The 24,534-nt window shown below is 45.2% G+C and overlaps 1 protein-coding gene across 1 annotated transcript in view; it reads left to right on the plus strand.

Moving 5' to 3' along the window:
- The first annotated feature begins 1,432 nt into the window (after nucleotides 1-1,432).
- Nucleotides 1,433-24,534, plus strand: part of IGFBP7 (insulin like growth factor binding protein 7) — a 137,923-nt gene continuing 114,821 nt past the window's right edge. Inside the window, exon 1 of the mRNA XM_024746690.1 lies at nucleotides 1,433-1,624. Coding sequence (XP_024602458.1) covers nucleotides 1,433-1,624 — 192 coding nt within the window. The remainder of the gene's footprint in view (nucleotides 1,625-24,534) is intronic.

Here is a 24,534-nt window from a genome sequence, read left to right on the forward strand (position 1 = left end):
CTGTCCTAGAAGCCCTGGGGAGCCATTGAAAAATTTTGCAAAAGTGCGAGTCATGATGAAAAGGTGGTTTCCAGAGATGGACCTGGCTAGGGTGGAAGGATGGGTTAGAAGGAACAAATATAAAGAAAGGGAGGTCATGCAATTATCCAGGAATGAGCCCTTGATCGTCTAACATGAGATGGAGATGGTGAACATGAGCAATACTATGAAAAGCTATCAACAGGGCTACAGCACTAATGGCCTAGGAAAATCAAGGGTGAGCTGGAGCCCAAAGCAACTACAAGTTCAAGCTGTTGACTTAGTCCAGCTTTGCATCCTAAATGGCTGCCAGTAATCACCAAAAGCCCCTTTGAAGGAAGGGAATAAGGGAAGAGAGTGCAAAACCCTGGTGGGGCCCAAATCTAATTCATTTTGTCTCCCTAGGGTGCCAAACACACTGCTGTTTTGTGAACAGAACCAAGGAAAGAGAGGACAGTGATGGTTATCTCAGGAGAAGGCACTTCCTGGTTACCTGGGTGACCTTCAAAGTCCCCCAGGACACTAAGGCCATCGGGGAGAGGGGGTAGAGGAGTGACATTTCTATTTGGCAGACTCTAACCTGATTCATCAGTAGGTTTTAAAAACTAAGCATGCTTGGGCTTCCCTGGTGGCACAGTGGTTGAGAGTCCGCCTGCCGATGCAGGGGACGCGGGTTTGTGCCCCGGTCCGGGAAGATCCCACATGCTGTGGAGCGGCTGGGCCCGTGAGCCATGGCCGCTGAGCCTGCACGTCCGGAGCCTGTGCTCCGCAGCGGGAGAGGCCAGAACAGTGAGAGGCCCGCGTACCGCAAAAAGAAAGAAAAATTAAAAAAAAAAAAAAGAAAAAACTAAGCATGCTTGATGAGTAAACCTTATCCAGCTCTGAAAAGACTCCCTCAAAAATATTTTGCAAACCATCACCCAACCAGTGAAAATTTTGTTTTCAAAATTTCTCTTATGCAACCTGATGGTCCCTCCCACCCCTGAGGGGCTGTGGAGTGGAGTGTGCTGCCTGCACTTATAGACGGGCCTGTGTAGCACCTCTCTTTTGCAGGGCCAGAAATCACTCCAAAGGGAAATAATCCCGCTGGAGGAACCTGTTAAGTGCCCCTTCCAACAGCACTGCAGGGGCAGGTGTCCAAGCAATTGGCCTCAAGCCGGTGCTGGTAGCACTGGTGGCTGAGAAGCAGCAATGCAATTCCCAGCAGGCCCCTACCCCACCCCCCCCCGCCCCAGATGTTGCCAGGGCCCCCTTAAAGCCTCCAGTAATGGGTCTTTCGAAACTTCCCTGAGGAGAGCATGCCATCGGCTCATAGACATCGCTGTCAGGAAGATTTTTATGGTACGCAGCTTACATTTTCTTTTCCGCAGTTTCAGCTCGTTGCTCCTAATTACCTCCCCTTGGACTGCCCAGCATGCAGGATCACAGCCTGGCCTGCCTCGGCACCTCTCCACCAGAGTGGTTCTTCATTCAGAATGGCTCACTTAGAATGCAGCCCCACGCAACCCAGCTCCAGCTCAGGGACAGGTCTCAGGAGCTGGCCCACTTTCCCACGACCCTCGGCCTTGCTAGGGGCCTCCTAGTGACTAACAGGGAGTCCCTGCAGGTGAGGAAACACCACCATCTCCTTCCTCCTCTCTGCCCGCCTGGGCTTCCTCGTAGAGGGTATGTTCCTACCCCATCTGGGGCACGGCTGACGGAGGCGGGGCTCTGGGTACCACACCAAGGAGACACAGCATTAATTATTCTCTCTTCTACAGGCAAAGGGGTGAGGGCTGTGCCCTGCAATGAACATGGACTTGATGTACAGTCAGCCTTACATCTCCAGGCTGAAAACCAGGGGGGTTCACATTCAATTCCCTCACTCCTCCTGTGCCTTTTAACTAACTTTGAATTTCCTCTCACTGCTGCAAGTGCCTCCGCGCTGTTTCCAAGGGCTAGAGCCCCACACAAATTTATCTGGTAACCACTGCAGGAATTTCAAAAAATGAGAACCAGAGGAGGAAGCCAGACCTGAAGCAATTAAGATGATTTGTTTCACATGGTTCAGGTAGGCACAAAAGGGTACGTGAACACAGAGAATAGAAGATCAAAAGGACAGCAACCTGAAAGTGCGAGCCGAGCTCATGTGGAAAACAGGCGGTGAGAAGGCACCCAGATCACTGCCGAATGAAAACCCCTCTCTGTATTTTTAGCTTCTGCCAGAGATAAGACAGAGGGAGATCATTTTTTTAAACTTACTTACAGTAGTTAGCTTCCAGAATAAAAAATTCAAATATACGTGCCATATTTACAAGGTCACAAGATCTCCCTACCCAAAATCATTTGTTGGTGAAAAGCAGCAAGCTATTCAAGCTCCAGGAATCGCACTGCAAGAGTGAACATTCCTTAGAAAGTACATGTGCTTTGCAAGCTTGTTGATGGCTCTAGAAAATCCTCTCTGTGCTGGGACCTCCTCCTGCCCACTGGCACCCTGGCAGCCATGAGGAGTGGAGACGGGCAAGCAGGAGAGGTGCAGAGCCCACAGGGGCACTTGTGAGCTCGTCTGAAGGAGCACCTTTTAAGCCCACGATGTGGTATTTGGCTGTGTCTTTCTCCTTCGCGGCAATATCGATCACCAGGAATAAAACACTGTGTTCTTTTCCAACACTATTTTTTTTTTTTTTTGCAGTACGCGGGCCTCTCACTGTTGTGGCCTCCCCCTGTTGCGGAGCACAGGCGCTGGACGCGCAGGCTCAGCGGCCATAGTTCACGGGCCCAGCTGCTCCGAGGCATGTGGGATCTTCCCGGGCCGGGGCACGAACCCGTGTCCCCTGCATCGGCAGGCGGACTCTCAACCACTGCACCACCAGGGAAGCCCTTTCCAACACTATTGATACCTCAGATCTTCTGATATTTTGCCATGACAAATAGATTCATCTAGCTTCCCCGTTAACTAGCTTGATGGCCTCCAGCTGACCTGCAACAGCCCCATTTCTGCTCCTAGCTCATATTTTGCCCAGAGTTCCTCATAGGCACTGGGAGGTTATGTTTGTTTGGATCTCAGTAACACAAAGACAGACCTAGAGTTGGAACCCAGGGCTCTGGAAAATGAAAACAGAAGGCTTTTTCATCTTTGTGGTTATCGTTTCTCATCCCTTTTCTATCAGGTGACTTCAAGATTCCTTCCACTACTGAAATAAAATTCTTACCTCCTGTAGAGATGACTTTAAGTCAGAGTAACACAGAGTGAGTGTTATACAGGATGAGGACTAAGCTTAGTATTTGAACACATCCATGAGATGAGTACCATTCTGATCAGCAATTTTAAAATGGGGAAACTAGGGACTTCCCTGGTGGCACAGTAGTTAAGAATCCGCCTGCCAATGCAGGGGACATGGGTTCGATCCCTGGTCCGGGGAAATCCCACATGCCACAGAGCAACTAAGCCCACGTGCCACAACTACTGAGCCCGCATGCCTAGAGCCCATGCTCTGCAACAAGAGAAGCCACCGCAATGAGAAGCCCGTGCAGCACAACGAAGAGTAGCCCCCCCTCGCCGCAACTAGAGAAAGCCCGTACACAGCAACAAAGACCCAACGCAGCCAAAAATAATTAATTAGTTAATTTTTAAAAAATAATAAAATGGAGAAACTAAAGGTTGGGGAGGTTAAACACTTGCGTCCAGTCACAAGTGGAGGGTAAGGGGTCTCTACTGCCTCTGTGAATAAGTACCTGAATTCCTTCAATACCTTAAGCCTGCATTTATGAATGGCTTCCAGGTTGCTGTGGAGACTCAACTTGACTAAGCAGTTGGACACCCACGAGGTATTGTTTTCATCGCATGGGCTTTTGACAGAATTGATTGAACCAAATGAGTGTTCCATTGCCTGGGAGGCTTTCCAGTGCTTTGAGTAGGGCTTTCTCCTCGGAGGCTGCTGCCTCGGTACCCGTCTTGCTCCAGGCCCCCTGGGGACCAGCACACCATTGGTCACATGCTGTTGGAGGTACTGACCGTGCTTATGGAAATAAACAAATTAACTTGTGCAGTGGTTTCCTGCCCACGATGTACTATCTTATCCGCTTGCTCTGAGCAGAAGGTCCTTAACATTCCTTCTTCCTTCAAAGAGTCTCAGAAATACAAGAGTCCCCAGTCATTCTGCCATAATCCAGCAAAACCCCACAGAGGCCACGTTGACACCTCAGCTTCAAGGGACAGGGATGTCAGGGAACTTTCTTCCCTGAGCCAGGCTTAAACGGAGTTGTTTCCTGGGGTGGGGGCGGGAGATGGTATGGGCAGAATAGCCCTCTTAGTGCTGTAGCAGTGCTTCTCAGGCTTCCGCAAACACACAAATCACTGGAGAGTTTGTTAAAAGTGGATCCTCTTTCAGCAGGTCTGGAGGTCTGAGATGCTGCATTTCTAACAAGCCCCCAGGGGATGTTCATGCTGCTGGTCCCGAACGTGCAGGTGGCCAGTGTTATTTACACTTACCTCTTTTCCCGTGCAAAGCCCCTGATGTTGCACTTTGACAAAGAAGTTCTGTAGACACTAGAGGCCATGCCTCGCCTTACCTCTGTGAGTAGGAGGAGGGCTTTCCTCAGAAGTGAAAACCATCACCCAAGTCAGTCTCCTGGGAATGAGCCCTTCAGACCATCCAGAGAAGAACTTCCTCACCCTCTGCTGGATCAGGGCACGTCTGTAGCTGGGGCCCGAGCAGTCCCTCAGGGATCAGGGTCTTGCCCACTCCCCACTGCAGGCCTGCATATAGGACCATAAGTGGAAGAAAAGTAAACTCTGCCTTGTAACCCCACCTGCATGCGGTTCCTTCTGTGGCCAGCCTGATTCAACTGTGAATCCTAGGAATTGGAGGGTCAAATGTCCCCTTTAGAACTGGAACATTAATAATGAATCAGCACCCTGAAACCAGCTTGGTGGTACCTACAGAAATTAGCTAGAGACCTCCAAGGGAAAGACAAATCTCAAGGAATAAGAGTTGGATCTTTAAGTCTCAGCTGCAATTCTTACATGGAGATTTCCCCTCCATGGAGATTTCCCCCTCCATGGCCACATATGGAAAATCTAGGTTTGATCATTAAGGGAGAGAGAATAAGGAGCATGAAGCTTAAAAAAAAAAAAGTTTTAAGTCTCAAAACCTCTGTTCTTCAATGCTGCTGTTGGAGATGAGGTTGCCAGTATTGTGGCTAAGGCTAGAATGACACAATTCAAGAAAGGGTGACTGTGAGTGAACTCAAGCAGCCTGGTTTAACAGGCCCTAATGCAGGAAAGAGCAATATTTATGGTCCCTGCTTCTGATTAGCTGACCATTGGGATTCCTTGAAAGGTTATTTATCTAAACAGGAATCAACGCAAGCTCTAGTTGGTGCACATTTGCCATTAAATAATGCTATTGTTTATTAAATAATGCTGGTTCCAAAGGGAGAGAGGCCATGGCCAGACCAGGGCTTTAGCAAGCATCCCAGGGCCTGGGCAGACTTTGAAGGAATGAGCATATTGAGATATTACTTGAAGCTCAGAAACAATAGGTGCCTGCGCCCTGTAAGTGGCTCATGTGTTACAGATCTGACAAGTCTCATTGATTTAAATGGCCGGAGCACTGCTTGGATTTTAATCTCCTTCACCCTTATACCAAGGAGGTCGCTGTTTAAATGTTTTTACTTAATAATGTAAACACCTGTCACATGCCGGGGGCAAAGCTATTAAGGAGAAGGATTATTTAAAGCAATGCTCCTGAATACCACATTGCTATTATTGTCTTACCCTTAACTGCCAGGGTCTGAGCAGGGCTTCTCTCTTAGGCTGAGACGCAATATCCAAGTAACCTAGTGCTCTGTTCCCCAGAGAGGTCTGCGGAGGTTCCTCTAACCTACACACAGAATTGGCATCTGCTCACATGCTGTCATCTAAAGGACCCCAAGTATTCGACCTACCAAGACTCTTGCAGGCAAAGCATGTGTCTACCAAAGTTCCTTGTTAAAATGGAAAGCTGTTTTCATAAAGGAGTAGGCCATTACCCTGTAGCTACAAGGCACAGGAACTAAACTTCTTACGAGTATCATCTCTTTTATACCAGCAACAACCCTAAGATTTAGTGCTATCATTATCCCCATAATCTGATGTACAGAATGGTTAAGTAACTTTCTCAAGGACACACAGTATTTAGCAGGAGTAAGACTAGAATCTAGGGCTGACTTCAAAGTATGGTCTTTTAAGCACTATGTCATATCGTCTTTCTCAAGGACCCATCAGTTTACTACATAACCTAGATGAATGGTACAGAAGATGAAAGCCTAGAGAGATGATACAGAAGAGAGAAGATGAAAAAGAGCTAGAACTTGGAGGGCTGCTGGGGAGAAAGTCCTGACGGTGTGCTGTAAGGCCTGAACTGAGGGCTTTGGAACAAAATATTGGCAGCAGGAGGCCAAGAGTTAAGACCAGAAGGCAAAGGATGCTAAGACATTTATTTAAGAAGATGCCAAAAGATGTAAGAGCAATACCTATAGCCTGCTCCTGACTCTGTTTCTTTACCCAAGCTGCCTCATCAAGGAAGTACACCTGAGGCCAAAGCACAAGCCCCTCCTCCCCATACCTGACCATGTCTTCTGCAAGCTCATTGTAGCTGCTGGTCTTAGTAAAACCCAGGTCAGCCTGTGCCCTGCGACAAGGTCAGGCCACTCAAGATGGCTGTTCTCTTGCTCTCTGTACATCCTCTGCTTGACCAGTGCCTGCTTCTCTTACATCCTACTCACATGTCTGACCTTCCTGCGTACTTGCTTCAGATCCCAGCTAGTGATTATTCTTATCAAAGGGGCAGTGAGGGGCGGTCCCCTCCGCTGGTTTCCCTGGTAACCAGCGAGCCAACCTGACATCAATTCCCCCATAAGTGGCAACCTCCCCCTCCACCTGGGAGTGAAGGCTGCTGCCAGGTCCTGCCTGCTGTCTGCCGCAGGCGGTGGGGTATCGCTCCAGGACCTTGCTTCAGAAACGTAAGCTCCCCCGTCCATTAAACCATTGATGTCTCTGTCACTGACTCGGAACTCTTGGGACTCTTTCTTTGGTCTTGAAGCTGGGCAAGTACAAGCCTTGCAGGCCTGCGAGGTGCAGCCCAACACCTGCCAACAGTACCCAAAGCCCTGAGGACATCTAACTGTAGGCTAGACATGCTGGCCCCAAGGAGGAGGGCACACTCATGGGACAGCACAGGCCCCAACAATCACAGGTCTTTATCCAAGTTATTGAACAGATATTGGTGTGGTTTATCAAGACCTCTCCTTCCCAAACTCATTTTAGTGATGAAAGCCAATCTCTCTGGCTTAGTCTCAGCACCTGAATTCAACAGTGCTTTGATGAACAAACCCTTTATACCAATGCAGAACAAGAAGAGAGAAAATGGTTCATTCATTCATTCAATAAATATTTATTGAACATCTTTTATAAACCAGGCACTGCCCTTGCTACTGTGGAGCTACAAGGCAGAGAATAGAGGCATCGTTGTCCCTCCCCACGTAGAATTTTCAGTTGTATAGGGGACAGAAATCAAATTAGTAAAGAGGAAAAGAAGATAATGTTAAGTTTTGAGAGAAAATAATCAGAGTATTTTTTCTCCACGAGTGGTGCCCACACCAGCAGCACCACCATCATCCAAGAACTTGTTAAAACACAGATCCTCACACCCCTCCCCAGACCTACTGATTCAAAAACTTTGTCATGAGCCCCAGCAATCCACGTTTTAACAAGCTTGCCAGGGGATTCTGATCTGTGCTTAATGGTTTAAGAACCACTGGGATTGAAAGTAAAGTGGGAAGGGGAGCATCTTTAGATAAGACGATCTGGAGAGGCCTTTCTGACATTCAAACTGAGACCTGAGACATTAAAAAAAAAAAAGAAAGAAAAGCCACGCAAAAGCCAAGAGACAAAAATGTTCCAGGCACAGGGAATAGCAAAGTCCCTGAAGCAAGGGAGAACTTGTTATGGTCGAAGAACAGAAAGGAGAAAAGTATTACCAAAGCATAATTATCGAAGGGAAGCTGGTGAGAACAGGGGCTTGACTGGGCAAGGAATTAGAGACCTCAGTAAGGGCAGGAATTATAAACTGACATAAATGCTCTCGTGAAAGAAATATGCTCCTATGAGAGCATATAACACATGAATCTAACAGATTACGGGTCAGAGAGGGATCCCCAGGGGTAATGATATTTGAGAGAAGATATCGACAGTAAGTACAAAATAACTGAGGAGGTGGGGGAACCATCATGTGCAAAGGTCCTGAGATGGGAGCAAGCATGACACTCCCAGGAGAAATTATAAAAGACTTGAAAATAGGCAAAAATGATTACTGGACGTTCTGTCTAGCACACCCTTCCTGGTTATCTGTGCCTTTCATTATTGTTGGTCTCTTTTACAACTATTCCAAGTTGTAGAAAACTGATAGTAATGTCCATAGAAATGCAAACTAATTTTGCCCAAAGAATGCAATTAATTATTGCTCTATGAATATGGCTAGTTTTGCATCTATTAAAAATTTCATTTTAGCATTTCCTGATTGTGTGTGTGTGTGTGTGTGTGTGTATGTGTGTATGTGTACTGAATTCTCTTTTGAGCCAGTTGTGACATCTTACTGGTTTTCTCAGTAATCGATGAATAAAAACATTTTTGACATATGTTCATTTTATGTTTGTATAAGAGTTATGACTTTACCTTTTTTTTTTTAAAGATGTTGGGGGTAGGAGTTTATTAATTTATTTTATTTATTTTTGCTGTGTTGAGTCTTCGCTTCTGTGCAAGGGCCTTCTCCAGTTGTGGCAAGCGGGGGCCACTCTTCATCGCGGTGCACGGGCCCCTCACGATCGCGGCCTCTCTTCTTGCAGAGCACAGGCTCCAGACGCGCAGGCTCAGCAGTTGTGGCTCACGGGCCCAGCTGCTGGGCGGCATGTGGGATCCTCCCAGACCAGGGCTCGAACCCGTGTCCCCTGCATCAGCAGGCAGACTCTCAACCACTGTGCCACCACGGAAGCCCATGACTTTACCATTTTAAAAATTATTTTTTAACAACAAATACAAGGAATCACGAAAAGCTAGTGTGGTAGTGGGTTGCCAGATAACATACATGACACACAGGTAAATTTGAATTCAGATAAACAAGAATTTTTTAAAAAATATGTCCCAAATATCACACGGGACATATTCCTAGTAAAAGAAAAAAAATTCAATGTGTCGACTTAAAAAAAATGCACAACGTGAGAGTTGCAGTTAAGTTTTATTTGGGGCAAAATGAGGACTGCAGCCCAGGAGGCAGCATTTCAGATTGCTCTGAGAAACTGCCCTAAAGGGGTAGGGGGGAAGGTTAGTATATATGTGATTTTGGTGAAGGGGGACTACATGCCATCGAGCACATTTTTTTTTTTTTTACATCTTTATTGGAGTATAATTGCTTTAAAATCGTGTGTTAGTTTAGCACATATTTTTTTGCAGAAGGTTTCTGCTGGTCACAAGGAGCAGTTGTCACCATGAAGGATTTTAGTGGTTTTCTAGATATGAGGAGATACAAGAACTGGGCTCATAAAATCGGCTCCTGAAAATATCTAACTGTCTGAAGGCCTGTTCTGCCAGTTTTTTTCCCAGAGCACAGAGTGCCTGGTTTCTGCTCTCCACCCTGAACTCCTTTCAGGGGGTGTTGAAAATCAGCAGCTGCAGCTGCGCATGATTTAATCCTTGTACAGGTAGACGGCAAGTGCCAATGGCAAGTGCCAATTTGTAGCTGACAAACGTTTATTGGAAATTCAAACTTAACTGGGCATCTGTATTTTTATTTGCTAAATCCTGCAGTCCACGGGTGGGAGGTTGGGGAGGGTGCTGACTGTGATCCCACCTCAGTCCCTATCTGCTCCCAGGGTCAGGAACAGAAAGAAGCACCTGTCACTCAGTCTTTGACTTCTGCTCAGTTACATCAGTGCATCTCCTCCTCAAATTCCAGAGCAAAATTTTACTTAGTGCTTTTAAAAAATATAGCTTAAATTGCCCCCTTATATAGGAGCAGGTGCTGGGGGCTTTCCCCAAGGATACTGCTTCCACCCTGGGACTTACTGAGTTCCAGTACTCTTGGAAAGGTTGCTGCCTTATTTCCCACCTGCTTGTAAAAGGCTTCCTTTCTGCCCCACAAGAATGTGTGAAGCCGTATACTCTGAAGTTTGGAGATAAAAGAAGAAAAGAAGAAGGGCTAGTTCCTTCTTATCAATCCTGTAGGATTTGATAATGTCTCAGATCTCACACACCCTTGTCCCCATCCAAAACTGCCTGTCTCTTCCCTCATGAGACTTCACAGCTTAAGGCTGAAGCTTTTCCATATTCAAGCCACCTATTAAAATGCAAATATCCTCCGTTGAGAATATCCTAACATCTTAACATCCGCTAACATTTTAGCAGGAATCAGCTGACAGGACGTGTTACACAAACGAAGCACTTGACAGGAGGTAGAATACCAGCTTGGTAAGGGGTGCGGGGGAACAGGCAGGAAGGAGACCCCAGGACAGGACATATTCCTAGCATGCTGGAGACCGAGAGAGTCACATTTTAGCCCTCAGGCTTGCAGGGCTAATCTTGCAGGCAAAGTCGATAATGTAAAATCTAGGAAAAGTCATTTTAAAGTTGGGGCCAAATGCTCTTGTTATTTTATCTGCCTTTCCCTGCAATGTGACATAAGATACCCTCAAAAGGAATATCTTCATGGTAATATATTTTTGACTCAGTGGGCATGCCCGCAAGCTTGCAATAAAAAGACATCTGCAGGGCTCCCCTGGTGGCGCAGTTGTTGAGAATCTGCCTGCCAATGCAGGGACACGGGTTCAAGCCCTGGTCCTGGAAGATCCCACATGCCGCGGAGCAGCTAAGCCCATGCGCCACAACTACTGAGCCCGTGTGCCTAGAGCCCGTGCTCCGCAACAAGAGAAGCCACTACAGTGAGAAGCCCGCGCACCGCAACAAAGAGTAGCCAGCCCCAGCTCGCCACAACTAGAGAAAGCCCGCACGCAGTAATGAAGACCCAAAGCAGCCAAAAATAAATTGATTAATTTAAAAAAAAAAAAAGGCACCTGCAAAATGTGTAAATTGCCCGCCAAAGGCGGTTCCCATCACCAGCAGGACTTTGATCACGTCTTCCCGAGCCCTATGACATCTCAGAGGAATTATTATCACGTTCCAAATACAGAGAACAATGAATGGGCCTGGCTCTTCCTGGAATGTAGGAGTGGGAGCCTGGCAGACAGATCCTCTCCAGATTGAGTAAATGCTGGGGAGTCCGGTGGGAGGATCACTGTCCCCAGGAAGCATCCATCCCTTTTTTTTTATATATATATATCTTTATTGGAGTATAATTGCTTTACAATGGTGTGTTAGTTTCTGCTTTATAACAAAGTGAATCAGCTATACATATACGTATATCGCAATATCTCCTCCCTCTTGCGTCTCCCTCTCCCCCTCCCTATGCCACCCCTCTAGGTGGTCACAAAGCACCGAGCTGATCTCCCTGTGCTATGTGGCTGCTTCCCACTAGCTATCTATTTTACATTTGGTAGTGTATATATGTCCATGCCACTCTCTCACTTTGTCCCAGCTTACCCTTCCCCCTCCCCATATCCTCAAGTCTATTCTCTAGTAGGTCTGTGTCTTTATTCCCATCTTGCCCCTAGGTTCTTCATGACCATTTTTTTTTCTTAGATTCCATATATATGTGTTAGCATATGGTATTTGTCTTTCTCTTTCTGACTTACTTCACTCTGTATGACAGACTCTAGGTCTATCCACCTCATTACAAATAACTCAATTTCGTTTCTTTTTATGGCTGAGTAATATTCCATTGTATATATGTGCCACATCTTCTTTATCCATTCATCCGATGATGGACACTTAGGTTGTTTCCATCTCCGGGCTATTGTAAATAGAGCTGCAATGAACATTTTGGTACTTGACTCTTTTTGAATTATGGTTTTCTCAGGGTATATGCCCAGTAGTGGGATTGCTGGGTCATATGGTAGTTCTATTTGTAGTTTTTTAAGGAACCTCCCACCTCTGTAATATTTCTCCCTTATAAGTTGGACAGCACAACATGCGGTCAAGGAGCCTTTGCAAGCCCTCTCAAACGAGATTTTTTTTCCCTAGGGACTTAATTTCTTAAAATGTTGGAACGATCATTCTCTTGGAAAGTAGGACAGTCTCTCTTTGAGCCTGCCAGAAGAAAACAAAACTAAGGAAAACAAAAAAGCAAAGTCTCCGAAAAAATAACTGGCAAGCAGACTTCCTTCTGAGCACCTGGGAGCCCCTCCCTCCCAAGCTGAGGCTGCTAGATCACTCTAATGAGAACAGATGGCACCTGTCGGGAGATGGGCTCCAGGTATATGCCTCCTGTGTCCTCCTTCTGAAACCAGATTTTAGAAGATCTTTTTTTTTACCGAGAATAGGAGCCAGTTGTTTAAGTGGTAGCCTAGATGTGTGCCAGGGAAGTGGGATGTTAAATCACACTAATACTTTTGCTGCTGACTTTTGGAGAGTTCAAACCACTTCCTAATGGAGGGGGTGAAGTCTTCAGAAGACCCTGCTCCCAGGATGGAGGAAAAGGTTGCCATGAGCAGCCCACAGGAGGTGCCTCCTCTAGGCATTAGCAGAGAAGAAATCGCACCCTCCCTAGCCCCGACACTGTGATTTCAGCTACCTAATGCCACCCCAGGGCTGGAGCGTGGGACAGTCCCAGGGCAGGGTGCAGGGTAGGAGGGCAGAGATTCCACGTGGGGGTTAGGAAGGTCATTCCAGGTAGAAGAGGCCAGGCTGAACCTGATCATTTTGACTGACTCCGCTCCCACCTCACCCCTCCAGGTGGTAGAAGTCACCTGTGTGTGGTCACTTTTTCTCATCCTGTAGGGCTGGACAACCAGGCCTGGAGTGAACTCAGAGGCACCCCCCCTCCAGTGTCATCCACAGAAGGAAGGCAAACAGAGAGTTAGGTTTCAACAGCAGGAAACTCCTGAATTTTCAACTCTGCTTTTCACAAAATGTTTCACTGTCGTCATAATTGCCAAATTTAAATTACCTCTATTTTCAGGTTTCAGGAAGCCATAAAGAGAGAATGGAGAGATTTTCACGGTGAGAAACGAGAAACGATGAGGGGAACAGGGCAGTGTGTGGAGCAGACTTAAAAGACGGAAAATGTTTCTGGAGTCAGCTGCGGCTGAGGTGTCTGAAAAAGGAAGGAGAAACAGCACTAGGTGAGTGGACTGGGAAACGGGAAGGGCAGCGAGTTTGGATGGTGAGCTTTGAATCATCTCAGAGGTAAGGCCCGAATGAAGTTCTAAGAAGGAATTTTTCAATGTTGGTCTTTAAATACTAAAACGAATGTAGACACTGAAATCATGTTGCTTTGTGTGCCTGTAAGCAGTGTTTGCAAAGGATGGGGATTCAACACTCAAAATTCTAGATTTTTTTTCCCATCTTTAAAAAAAATCATAATCATAATAAAAGCAAACAACAGGAGTCCCGGAGAAACGACAATGATAATCGACCAGTGAGCCCTCGCCACCTCCCCGGGGTACATTCATCAACAAAGGCTGAAATCCATGTGCCCTTTATTGTTCCTGTATCAGCTAAGAGTGTGTGAGTGTGCATTTCTCAATAATTTTTAAAGGCTTTGTTTGTGCAGGGGTGGACATATACCTACTATAAATGTGATCAAACATAAACACATTGTTAACAATGGCTGTCTCTAGATGAAAGTTATGGGTGATCTTTAACTTCCTTTAGATTTTTCTTAATGTCTATACAACTGTATCTTTTCTAATCAAAGAGAAAGAAAATAGAGTGTAATTTTAAATTTATAATATTTGTACAGGAAAGCCTCCCCACTAATCATTTCTACGCTAAGGGACCCCAAAACACCCATTCACACCCACCCCCAAGCCTCAGATCTGTGTTAGAACTCTGGCCTCATATGAATTATCATCATCACTCCCCTTGTCCCTGAAAATTTAAGTCTTTTCAAGGACTCTTAAAACGTCTGTGGTGTCTTCAAAGGGTGGAATTATGTCTTAGTCATTTCCGTACCCCCAGCAAATCACAAGCATAGTGCCGGACACAAAGTATCTGCTCAATCAGTGTTCGTTAACCAGATAAACAAATCACCAACCTTTTATTCCCCAAGTCAGATTATCACAGTTATTCCTTAGCCCATGTTGTATTCATTAGATTAAGAGGAATACCATAGCAGCAATGCAGAGCACTGCCCTGTTTCTCTTCCTATTTTTCTGGAAGTGCCCTTGGTCCCTGTGTCCTGTGAATCATCACATCCATACCTGCCACATTCATTCCCCCCATGTCACTCAGCAAAGACATGATGGCAAAAAAAAGTCCCATGTCATCAAGCCCTTAGTGAAGCTGGACAGATTCAGGAGTGAAACCACACGTCCATTCTCTTGACCACCTGGACAATCTCAGCTTCAGTCTAACAATGGGCATGTGGGATCTGATCAAGGTTCTTGGCCAGGGTCATCTGTCCCCCATGCACCACACTTAACATAAAGTGGCAATTCAGAATCCCCGCCAGGATCACCAGGAAGCCATCCAGTCTAATGTGTGTTCACAAAGGGCCAGGCCCTGGGAAGACAAAGGGAACTGCTTGCTGCCATGTAACTCTGCCAACCATTGGCCTTGTGGAGGCCAAGATGATGGAACAAAGCCCAGTAGCTGCTACTGGGTGAACTGATGCGAGGGAACCAAGAGAAGCATGGTCAGACGAAGCGCACCAGCTTATATCACTATTGGAAATGCCCATACCCTTTGACTCACTAACGCTATTCCAAGAAATTTATTCTAATTTACTCTACAGAAATACTTCCTCATGTGCACAAAAGTATTTGTAAAAGCATATGGATCACAACAGCATTTGCTTTAGCAAAAAAAAGAAGAAAGAAATCACAATTTAAATGTCAAGTAATAGGAAACTGGACATAATATGAAATGCTATCCAAGTATAAACAGACGAGCTAGAGGGTGTGGAGGAAAGGGAACCCTTTTGCACTGTTGGTGGGAATGTAAATTGATACAGCCACTGTGGAGAACAGTATGGAGGTTCCTTAGAAAACTAAAAATAGAACTACCATACGACCCAGCAATCCCACTCCTGGGCATATGCCCTGAGAAAACCATAATTCAAAAAGGGTCATGTACCACAGTGTTCACTGCAGCTCTATTTACAATAGCAAGGACATGGAAGAAACCTAAGTGTCCATTGACAGATGAATGGATAAAGAAGATGTGGCACATATATACAATGGAATATTACTCAGCCATAAAAAGAAACGTAATTGAGTTATTTGTAGTGAGGTGGATGGACCTAGAGTCTGTCATACAGAGTGAAGTAAGTCAGAAAGAGAAAAACAAATACTGTATGCTAACACATATATGGAATCTAAAAAAAAAAAAAAAGGTTCTGAAGAACCTAGGGGCAGGACAGGAATAAAGACGCAGACGTAGAGAATGGACTTGAGGACACAGGGAGGGGGAAGGGGAAGCTGGGACGAAGGGAGAGAGGGGCATGGACATATATACACTACCAAACGTAAAATAGATAGCTAGTGGGAAGCAGCCGCATAGCACAGGGAGATCAGCTCGGTGCTCTGTGACCACCTAGAGGGGTGGCATAGGGAGGGTGAGAGGGAGACGCAAGAGGGAGGAGATATGGTGATATATGTATATGTATAGCTGATTCACTTTGTTGTAAAGCGGAAACTAACACACCATTGTAAAGCAATTGTACTCCAATAAAGATGTTAAAAATAAGACAAAATAGAATAAAATAAAAACAGACCAGCTAATCCTCACGTGGCACTCATATGACATATATGCCAGGATCTAGGTATGTTACATGTGTTAATTCATTTAGTCCTCCAAGTACGCTATGAGGAAGGTTACTCTTATTAACCCCACTTTACAGGCAAAGAAACTGAGGCACAGACCAGTTAAGTCTCCCAAGATTGCTCAGCTAATATGTGATGGATCTGGGATTCAGAAGGGAAATGGTATGGATCTAAAGTCCACACTATTAACAACATATCTGATAATACCAAAATGTGAGCAGGATCCAAAGTCGGCTACGTGGCCAGTCCAACAGATGACCATCAGTAAGAAAGAGTCCAATTTTAATGTCCCAGGATAGAAAGATAAATGCAATGTATTGTTAAGTGAAAAAAGCAAATTGCAGAACAATCTACACATTGCCATTTTTACTTTTTAAAAATCTAGCCAAAAAATAAATGCATAGGCAAAAACATCTGAATATGCTTACCAGATTGCCAGCAGTGGTTGCCTCTGGGAAAAGGAACTGGAAGGGAAGGTGGGGAGGCTGGGGAAACTGTCACAATCTATCTTAGACCCTTCCATGTTATTTGAATTTCGTGAGCATGTATTCCTTTGGTAATTTGGAAAAGAGAAGAAAATTAATAGAGGAAAAAGGGTTGCCCAGGGAGAGCCCATCAAGCAGACTGTCTGTGTGAGGAAGGCTGGTTTAGGGGATCTGCCCTCCAGTATAGGGGCTTCTTTCACAGAAAGTCAGAGTCACAAGGGCACCACCTGACTCCATGGGCCCCTAGATGCGCTATTGGTTGGGTACGCAATAGGTCACAGATTTGACTTCAGATCTGGTTCGCCCAGCAGTTGCCTGCCATATAGGACTGTGTGCGTTAGCAGGAAGAGCTCTGGGCTTGGGGTCAGAGAGCCTGGGTTGGAATCCCAGCTCAGCTCTTTGGGCCTCGGTGATGTCTACTGTAAAATGTAGATAATAATATCCCCTTCACAATGTTGTTCTGAGGTTGCATGCGAAGACGTGCTGGTGTCAGGCTCAGTGACAATGATTTCCTAGGCAGGCCGTTGATGCCAGTTAAAGATGACTACATGGGTCACAGAACAAGAACCAGAACCCAGTCTCCTGACCTCTGATTCAATGTTCTTTCCATTAAGCCCCATTGTCCTATTTGCCCGGATCTTTGCCTGGATTAGAAGAGTCACGATGAGACATGGTCAGCCCAGACACGGGGCCATATCCAAAATGCCCTTGGACTTGTGTTCCTCGGGCTTCTAACTCAGGTTTACCTTGAAGACTTTTCTAGAAAGGCACTACATCGCTGGGAACACTATTCCCAGGCTGAGGAACACGTTTCAGAAAACATAGTGATTAACAGTGTGCCCTACCAGGGCACCTCATGACCAAGGTTTTTGTGGCTGTCCTGCTATGCCATGTGGCATATATTGACCAAGTCTCTCAGTCTTTCTGTCTCATTTTCCTCATCTACAAACAGGAAGATAAATAATCTCTGCCTCCTTTCTAACAAGGTTGTTGAGAGGTTCAAACGACATGATGGAGATTAACATCTGTGGCGGAGACTGCCAATTACCCACCACTATCAATTCCTGCCTCTTTCCTCAGCAATAACACCTCAGATTCCAGCTAAACACACGCTGCCCAGCCAGAGACTACAGTTCCCAGGCTTCATTGCAGCTAGATGTGACCAAGCAACCTACTGCTTGCCAAGGCAAGAGAAAGGATACCATATCTGCAATTCTCAGGCCACACCTTTAAAAAGGAGCTGTTTGCCCTACTTTCCTCTTTCCTTCTTCCTGCACATTGAAAGTTGGACGTGGTGGTGGTGGGTCATCTTTGACCTTAGAGGATAGTGGATGAGCAAGATAGAAGATGTCTGGGTCCTGCACAACCTCACGAAGCAGAGCTGCCTACCACCCCTGGGCCATATAACAGCTCAGGTTTCTATGGGAGAAAGAAATGGTCCTTTTATTTTATTAAATCCACTGTTATTTTGTTCTCTGATATGGCAATTGAACCAATATGTTAATTATTGCAAAATCCTTTGAATATATAAACTGTTATGCCAAGACTTGATATTGTTCTTATTGTTAATTACACCTACTGTCTTGACTTGACAACCCAGGTTGTCACAAAACAGTCACCATCTTATGTACAGGACTACAGTTTCTGTTCCTGCAGGTCTCAAAGTCTGCACAACTAGACATTCAGATGTCTTGTGTTCACAGGTGAAAGTTGCTCCTAACATCCCTCTGGCACAGTTCCTTCTGTTACTATACCAAGCATAACTTTCTTTCTTAAAAACTGAACTTTCAGTTGAACATTTGCAAGGTTAGCAAATAGCCAAGTCACAGCCCTTGTGATAACTAGCCTCACATGTGGTGTTTTTCCCAACATGACTTGGAGCAAGCAGAGCCCATCACTTTACTTCTAAGTAGCCTTCAACCAAGCAATTGAAAATGTTACTCAAGGGTTGGGTTTTGTTTTGGGGTTTTTTGGGTTTTTTTGGTTTTGTTTTGTTTAATTCACACACGCAGAGGTATACCTGCCATGTCTGCTTTGGGGAAGGAGTGCAAGGAAAAACAACCTGAATGCAATTTAATCCAGGACATCTACTTCTCCCATCTCATTTCTCATCGTACCATCTTGCATTCTATGAGCAGCCATCCTGAAATATATGTAGTTTCCAAACTGACATGCTGTCCTACACCTTGGGACTTATACACTTCACCATTCCCTCAAACTGACTTGCTATATCCTATACACCCTCTGGTCTCAGTTCGAACTTCCAGCAAGCCTTTTCCGATCCTCTAAGACTGGGTCAAAGCAGTCAGCATCACTCTGACTGCTCTGTATTAGAATTGCCTCTTTACTTGTCGGTATCTCCACTTAGACTATAAGCATCTGTAAGGTAGGGACTGTGTCTTACCCACCTCTGTATCTCTGCATCTAGTGTGGTCTCTGGAACAAAGTAGATACTCAGTAAATGTTGGCAGAATGGAGGTCTGCTTGCCCTGCTGGATGTGATGCTCAGCATGAGAAAAACTTGCCCAACTAGACTGAGGGACCCTGGATCCACATTTGCCTGTTAGCATAGTTTAAAAGGAGTTTCTCCCTTTAACACGAAGTGCATCCCACCCACTACTATGGTAGTAGTGGAATAGCAGGGTAGTGGCCCTCTAAGAGATTTGCTCTGACATGTTTAAGTATCATGCTGTAGTTCTTGCTGACTGCATTGCAACTAGATGCCGGATGGTTAGGCATTTTTAACAAGAGCTGTTTCAGTGGTGGTGGGTTTGCACATGTGCTACTTTAATGGCTATTCATATTAGCTCTGTGTTAAAGGTCCCAGGTTATGTCTCCATCTAGTGTGATGTTTATTTAGTGCTCAGTATTAGAATGAGTAATATACCCCTTAGCTTTGTGACAGATCGTTCTTTAAACGCCAGACCCATTGGCACGCTGCCCTTGAGTTCCCACTAAGCAGAGAATATTCCCAGGGAGTAACTCCTCAGTCCCACAGGAGTTTGTGAAATGTGAAATTGGAGGTCGATGACAGCATAAACAAACCTGAAAATAGCTCTTGTGAAAAATCTTCTGCTCTGCAGTGTAGAACCCATTTCTGCTAAAGCTGGTTGAGACTTTCCATGGGTCCTGGATCCCTCTCCCTGAGACTAGCAGAAAGTAGGAAGAAATGTGGATTTAGCACCTGCAGCTGACTTAGAAACACCAAATTTGGATACTAGTAATTTGTCATGAGCTTTTTTTTTTTTTTTTTTAAATCTCAGGGTATGTTTTTCTACACCTCTGAGATGGCAGAAATAGATAAGACACTCTCACCTTTGTTTTATTAATGGAGAAAGCGAAGCATAGAAAAATTGACAACCTGATCCATGTGGGAGGTGCTCCCTGGTAAGTCAGTAACATCACTTAGGATTGTGGAGTCAAGAACATGTCTGACCACTTGCTCACGGGCCTGACACAGTGCCCAGCACATGATGTGTAGACATACAATAAATGCTACCTGGGGCTTTTTTTTTTTTTTTTTAAATCTCAGGGTATGTTTTTCTACACCTCTGAGATGGCAGAAATAGATAAGACACTCTCACCTTTGTTTTATTAATGGAGAAAGCGAAGCATAGAAAAATTGACAACCTGATCCATGTGGGAGGTGCTCCCTGGTAAGTCAGTAACATCACTTAGGATTGTGGAGTCAAGAACATGTCTGACCACTTGCTCACGGGCCTGACACAGTGCCCAGCACATGATGTGTAGACATACAATAAATGCTTATAGAGTGAGTGAATGAATGAATGAATAAATGAATGAATGAATGAAATCAACTAAACCAACATATCTCAAATTTGAGCAATATGAGGGACCTCTTCTGGAGAAATAATAATCTGTTGACCCCAGAGATTGTCTATAAAACCCTAATTTATTTTATTTTATTTAATTTATTTTTTTTTTTGCGGTACGCGGGCCTCTCACTGTTGTGGCCTCTCCCGTTGCGGAGCACAGGCTCCGGACGCGCAGGCTCAGCAGCCATGGCTCACAGGCCCAGCCGCTCCGCGACATGGGGGATCCTCCCGGACCGGGGCACAAACCTGCGTCCCCTGCATCGGCAGGCGGACTCTCAACCACTGCACCACCAGGGAAGCCCTAAAACCCTAATTTAAATAACATATTTCACTCTTATTGTTTGAAAATGTCTCTCGGTAGCAAATTATCGTTGCAAAAAAATATAATTTCAATCCTTATAACTGGTAAAAATATTTTTTATTGTTGAAAGAAAAACAATTTTTTCAAGTTCTCACAGAATTCATGTACCTGAGATAATCCCAGCAAACCTCATTTGGAGAAAGACTGGACTAGACTGTGAGCCCTTGACAGAAGGCAGGCCTGAGTGTTGTCCTTTATGAGTCCTTGACCTGGTAGGCCTTCTCCCACCATTTGAAAGTGATGATGGCGATATGACTGTGGCCAGCCTCCCACCCTAAACAGGAAGGACAGCTCGAGAGGCCAGCCAGTGAGGGTAAGCATCACAGGAGAGTTCTAGAGAATGATGGCTGAACGCACTGCAGCTAAGCAGTGCTCAAGTCCAGCTGGGGTTCAGAGAAGGTGCCACAGGGAAGGTGGAATGCAAGCTGGGCCTGGGAACACGAAGACGACTTGGAGTCACAGAGAGGAAGGAGGAGGGCTCTAGCCACGAAGAAAGGGGAGTCTTTTCCTTTCCTGTTGATTTGCTGCCTCCTCTTAAATTGGATTTGCTACCAAAGACAGGCCCTGAGGACATGCATCAGAGGTCTGCCCAAACCTCAAAGAAATGGATGGGTTTTAGTGATACTCAACCAAGCAGGACAAACTAGAAAGATCATTAAAATCGAAAGAAATTCTATTCTTCAATGAAAATAGCATCCCAGGGAGCTGGAAGAAAATTATTCTTTTCTACCACTTTCTGTCTCCTTTCTCTCCACTTCTGAGTATGAAAACTACTTTAGGCTACCCAGGTCTTGTTCTTCTCAGAATATGAAGTTTGTCTTCTAGGCTCTGAAACTTCCCTGTCTGTGTTTTCTTACATGTCTTAACCCACATCCCTACACTCCTGCACGCCAGGTCCTTGAGGTCAACTATTGTGTCTTTTTCATGTTTGTTTCCGTATCCTACTACCAAATCATAACCAGGTATTCAATACATGTTGGCTTAAAGAATATTGTTTGCTCAAATAAATGACCAGAGTTCTCCTATTGCCCTAGCTCTTCTCCCTCAACAAAATTTACTCCTAGCAAAGAAGCTGATACATTCAGATCTAATACCACTTAGTATGTTGCCCTGCCCAGTGGCATTTGAAATCCCATATAAGTAGGATTTTTTTGTATATTCACAACAGGTCTGGGAGACAGTTCAAGGCTAAAGAGGAGGTATTTTTTGTTTCTAAGCAAACAGGTATATCTTCATAAGACTGGCTTTGAAGCCAGCTCTTATAGAAAAGATGAAGTGAGATTTTGGCATATTTAGAGGAGTGTAAAGTTGGTCCTGTGATAACAGATATGAGCTACAAAGAGCAGCCTTTAAAAAAAAAGGAAGAAGAAGAAGAAACTACAGTCTACAGCCTAGCTACACTTATTAAGGTGAGATTTAACCAAAGACTATAAAAATCTTAAATGGTAGATAATAAGGTCAAACCAAGTTACTATTTTCAGCTCAGAACAGATGACAAGACAGGAGGACATAAATGGAAATTAAAAGAAAAGGGATTCAGAACAGATCAGAAGGTTACCAAAAATAATCAATGGCTGAAATGACTTTCTGGACTCATTCACTTGTGCTGAAAATATTGGGTCATTGAAAAAGTAATGAGATGATATTCTTGGGAAATGGAATAGTTAAAATGAATGAGTCCAGATGGGCCTTAAGACTTTAATCATTCTGAAGAGAAACACTTGCTGGGACACTCTCTCCTAAACCAAGTTGAAATTTCATTCTAGGGAGACAACTAGGTAGAGAAGAGGACTTCACTTTTCACATTCCGTGGGAGTTTGCGGCTCCTTCACAGTTATAACGGTATTTGGTACCAAGGTGTCTTTATGAGTAGAGCCTCCTATGGAATCTTAATAAGAGAAACAGGCAAGACAGCCACTAAAGACATGGAGACTTGGATTGATTCTCAGCCAGGCTCCCATCCTAAATTGAAATCTCCATGTTCCCACCTGTCACATATCTTCCAACGCATGATTCCAGGACCGGGACAATTCAGGGGCAGTCTAATCTGCTATTGGGCAGCTCTAATTGTTAGACAGCTGGAATTGTTTCTGACAGGGTCTGGCCTCCCTAGAGTTTCCCCATTGGGTCTAATTTGTCCTTTGGAGCTACACCACCATGTGTCTACATGGTAACCCAGCAAATATTTAAAGACAGAGTGCCCCAAATTGAACGTGTCCCCAGATGAAGCTAAGAGCGTGTTAACTACCTCTTATGATCTAGAAACACCTACTCTGTTAATACAGCCAAATAATAGTAGTAGTAACTACTATTCATTGCAGCCCACCACGTCATACATTTTTTCTAATCAGAACTACAGCCAGTTTTAGGATTCGCATTTTAAAAAACATTTATTTATTTTTGGCTGCGTTGGGTCTTAGTTGCAGTGCACGGGCTTCTCTCTAGTTATGGTGCATGGGCCCCAGAGCACATAGGCCCTGTAGTTGCAACACGCAGGCTTTCTAGTTGTGGCGGGCGGGCTTAGTTGCCCTGCAGCATGTAAGATCTTAGTTCCCCGACCAGCGATCGATCCCACGTCCCTGCATTGGAAGGCAGATTCTTAACCACTGGACCACGAGGGAAGTCCCAGGATTCCCTTTTTTTTTTTTAATTTTATTTATTTTTTGGCTGCGTTGGGTCTTCGTTGTCGCGCGTGGGCTTTCTCTAGTTGCAGCAAGTGGGGGCTACTCTTCGTTACGTTGCACGGGCTTCTTATTGCAGTGGCTTCTCTTGTTGCAGAGCATGGGCTCTAGGCAAGAGGGCTTCAGTAGTTGTAGCACACAGTCTCAGTAGTTGTGGCTCGTGGGCTCAGTAGTTATGGTGCACAGGCTTAGTTGCTCCAAGGCATGTGGTATCTACCTGGACCAGGGCTCGAACCTGTGTCCCCTGCATTGGCAGGCAGATTCTTAACTACTGCACCACCTGGGAAGTCCCAGGATTCCCATTTTAAAGATGAAAAAAATTGAAACTCAGAGAACAAATAACTCTCACAAGTTCACAGAACTAGAAAATAGCTAAACAACGACTCAAATTCAGCTCTGTTTGACTCCAATGCTGTTTGCTGTCCACTTTCTCTGTCACTGCCTAATATTTTCTTAATGATCACCTCCCTGTTCTTTCATTAGAATTTATAGTCAACTACAATCTCCAGACCTCTTTCACCTTCACCTGTTCTAAGTATTTGCACCTAGCAGGGAGTAAGTTACGTTGCAAGGTAGTGGCATTCATTGCAAGGCATGCTGGGAGAAAGAGGCTGGGCCCAGCCTGGGAGGTGTACAGGGCAGTGTGGGCAGAGCTGTGGCCTCAGACTAGGCCATCAATTGTCCAAACCCTAATCCAAGCAGATACATAGCCAACGCAGCCCATTTCCAGGGGTCTCAGAAAGACCTGTGGGGAGACCAGAGCAGGGACACAGCTTCAGGGGTATAAAATACTATGAGAACATCAAGCCAACCCAAGGTCCTACACAGAATTCTGCCTCCAGCAGGGCCTCGGAAAACAGTGTATAAAGCCACAAGGAGAATAAAGCAGGGCTTTGCCTGCCTGGCTCAGGCCCCATGATCTAGAAAGGGGTGAAAAACAGGAAAACCCCGAGATCCAAACAGAAGGGAGCTAGGCCCAAACTTGTAGAGCCTGATTTTCTGTGCAGGAAAGGCTTAATTCAGCAGGCATGGGGGCCCAAACTCTGCATCTTCCAAAGGAAGAACTGGCCCTTGACCAGCTCCTGGGAGATAACCTACAAGCTATTGGAATATCCTGCCTGAGAAGAATATTGTATACCTGGGGCCCGGAGCCAGGGCAAATAGCTTATAATAATATTGTGATATATGGCGAATGCCTATGTTTGTTTGCCTGGGGCACTGGGCCAGACTTATCGTTTTGACCTCTGGGGAGGCTGGAG

Source organism: Neophocaena asiaeorientalis, unplaced genomic scaffold (genome assembly GCF_003031525.2).
Source record: "Neophocaena asiaeorientalis asiaeorientalis breed wild unplaced genomic scaffold, Neophocaena_asiaeorientalis_V1.1 scaffold19, whole genome shotgun sequence".
Lineage (NCBI taxonomy): Eukaryota > Metazoa > Chordata > Mammalia > Artiodactyla > Phocoenidae > Neophocaena > Neophocaena asiaeorientalis.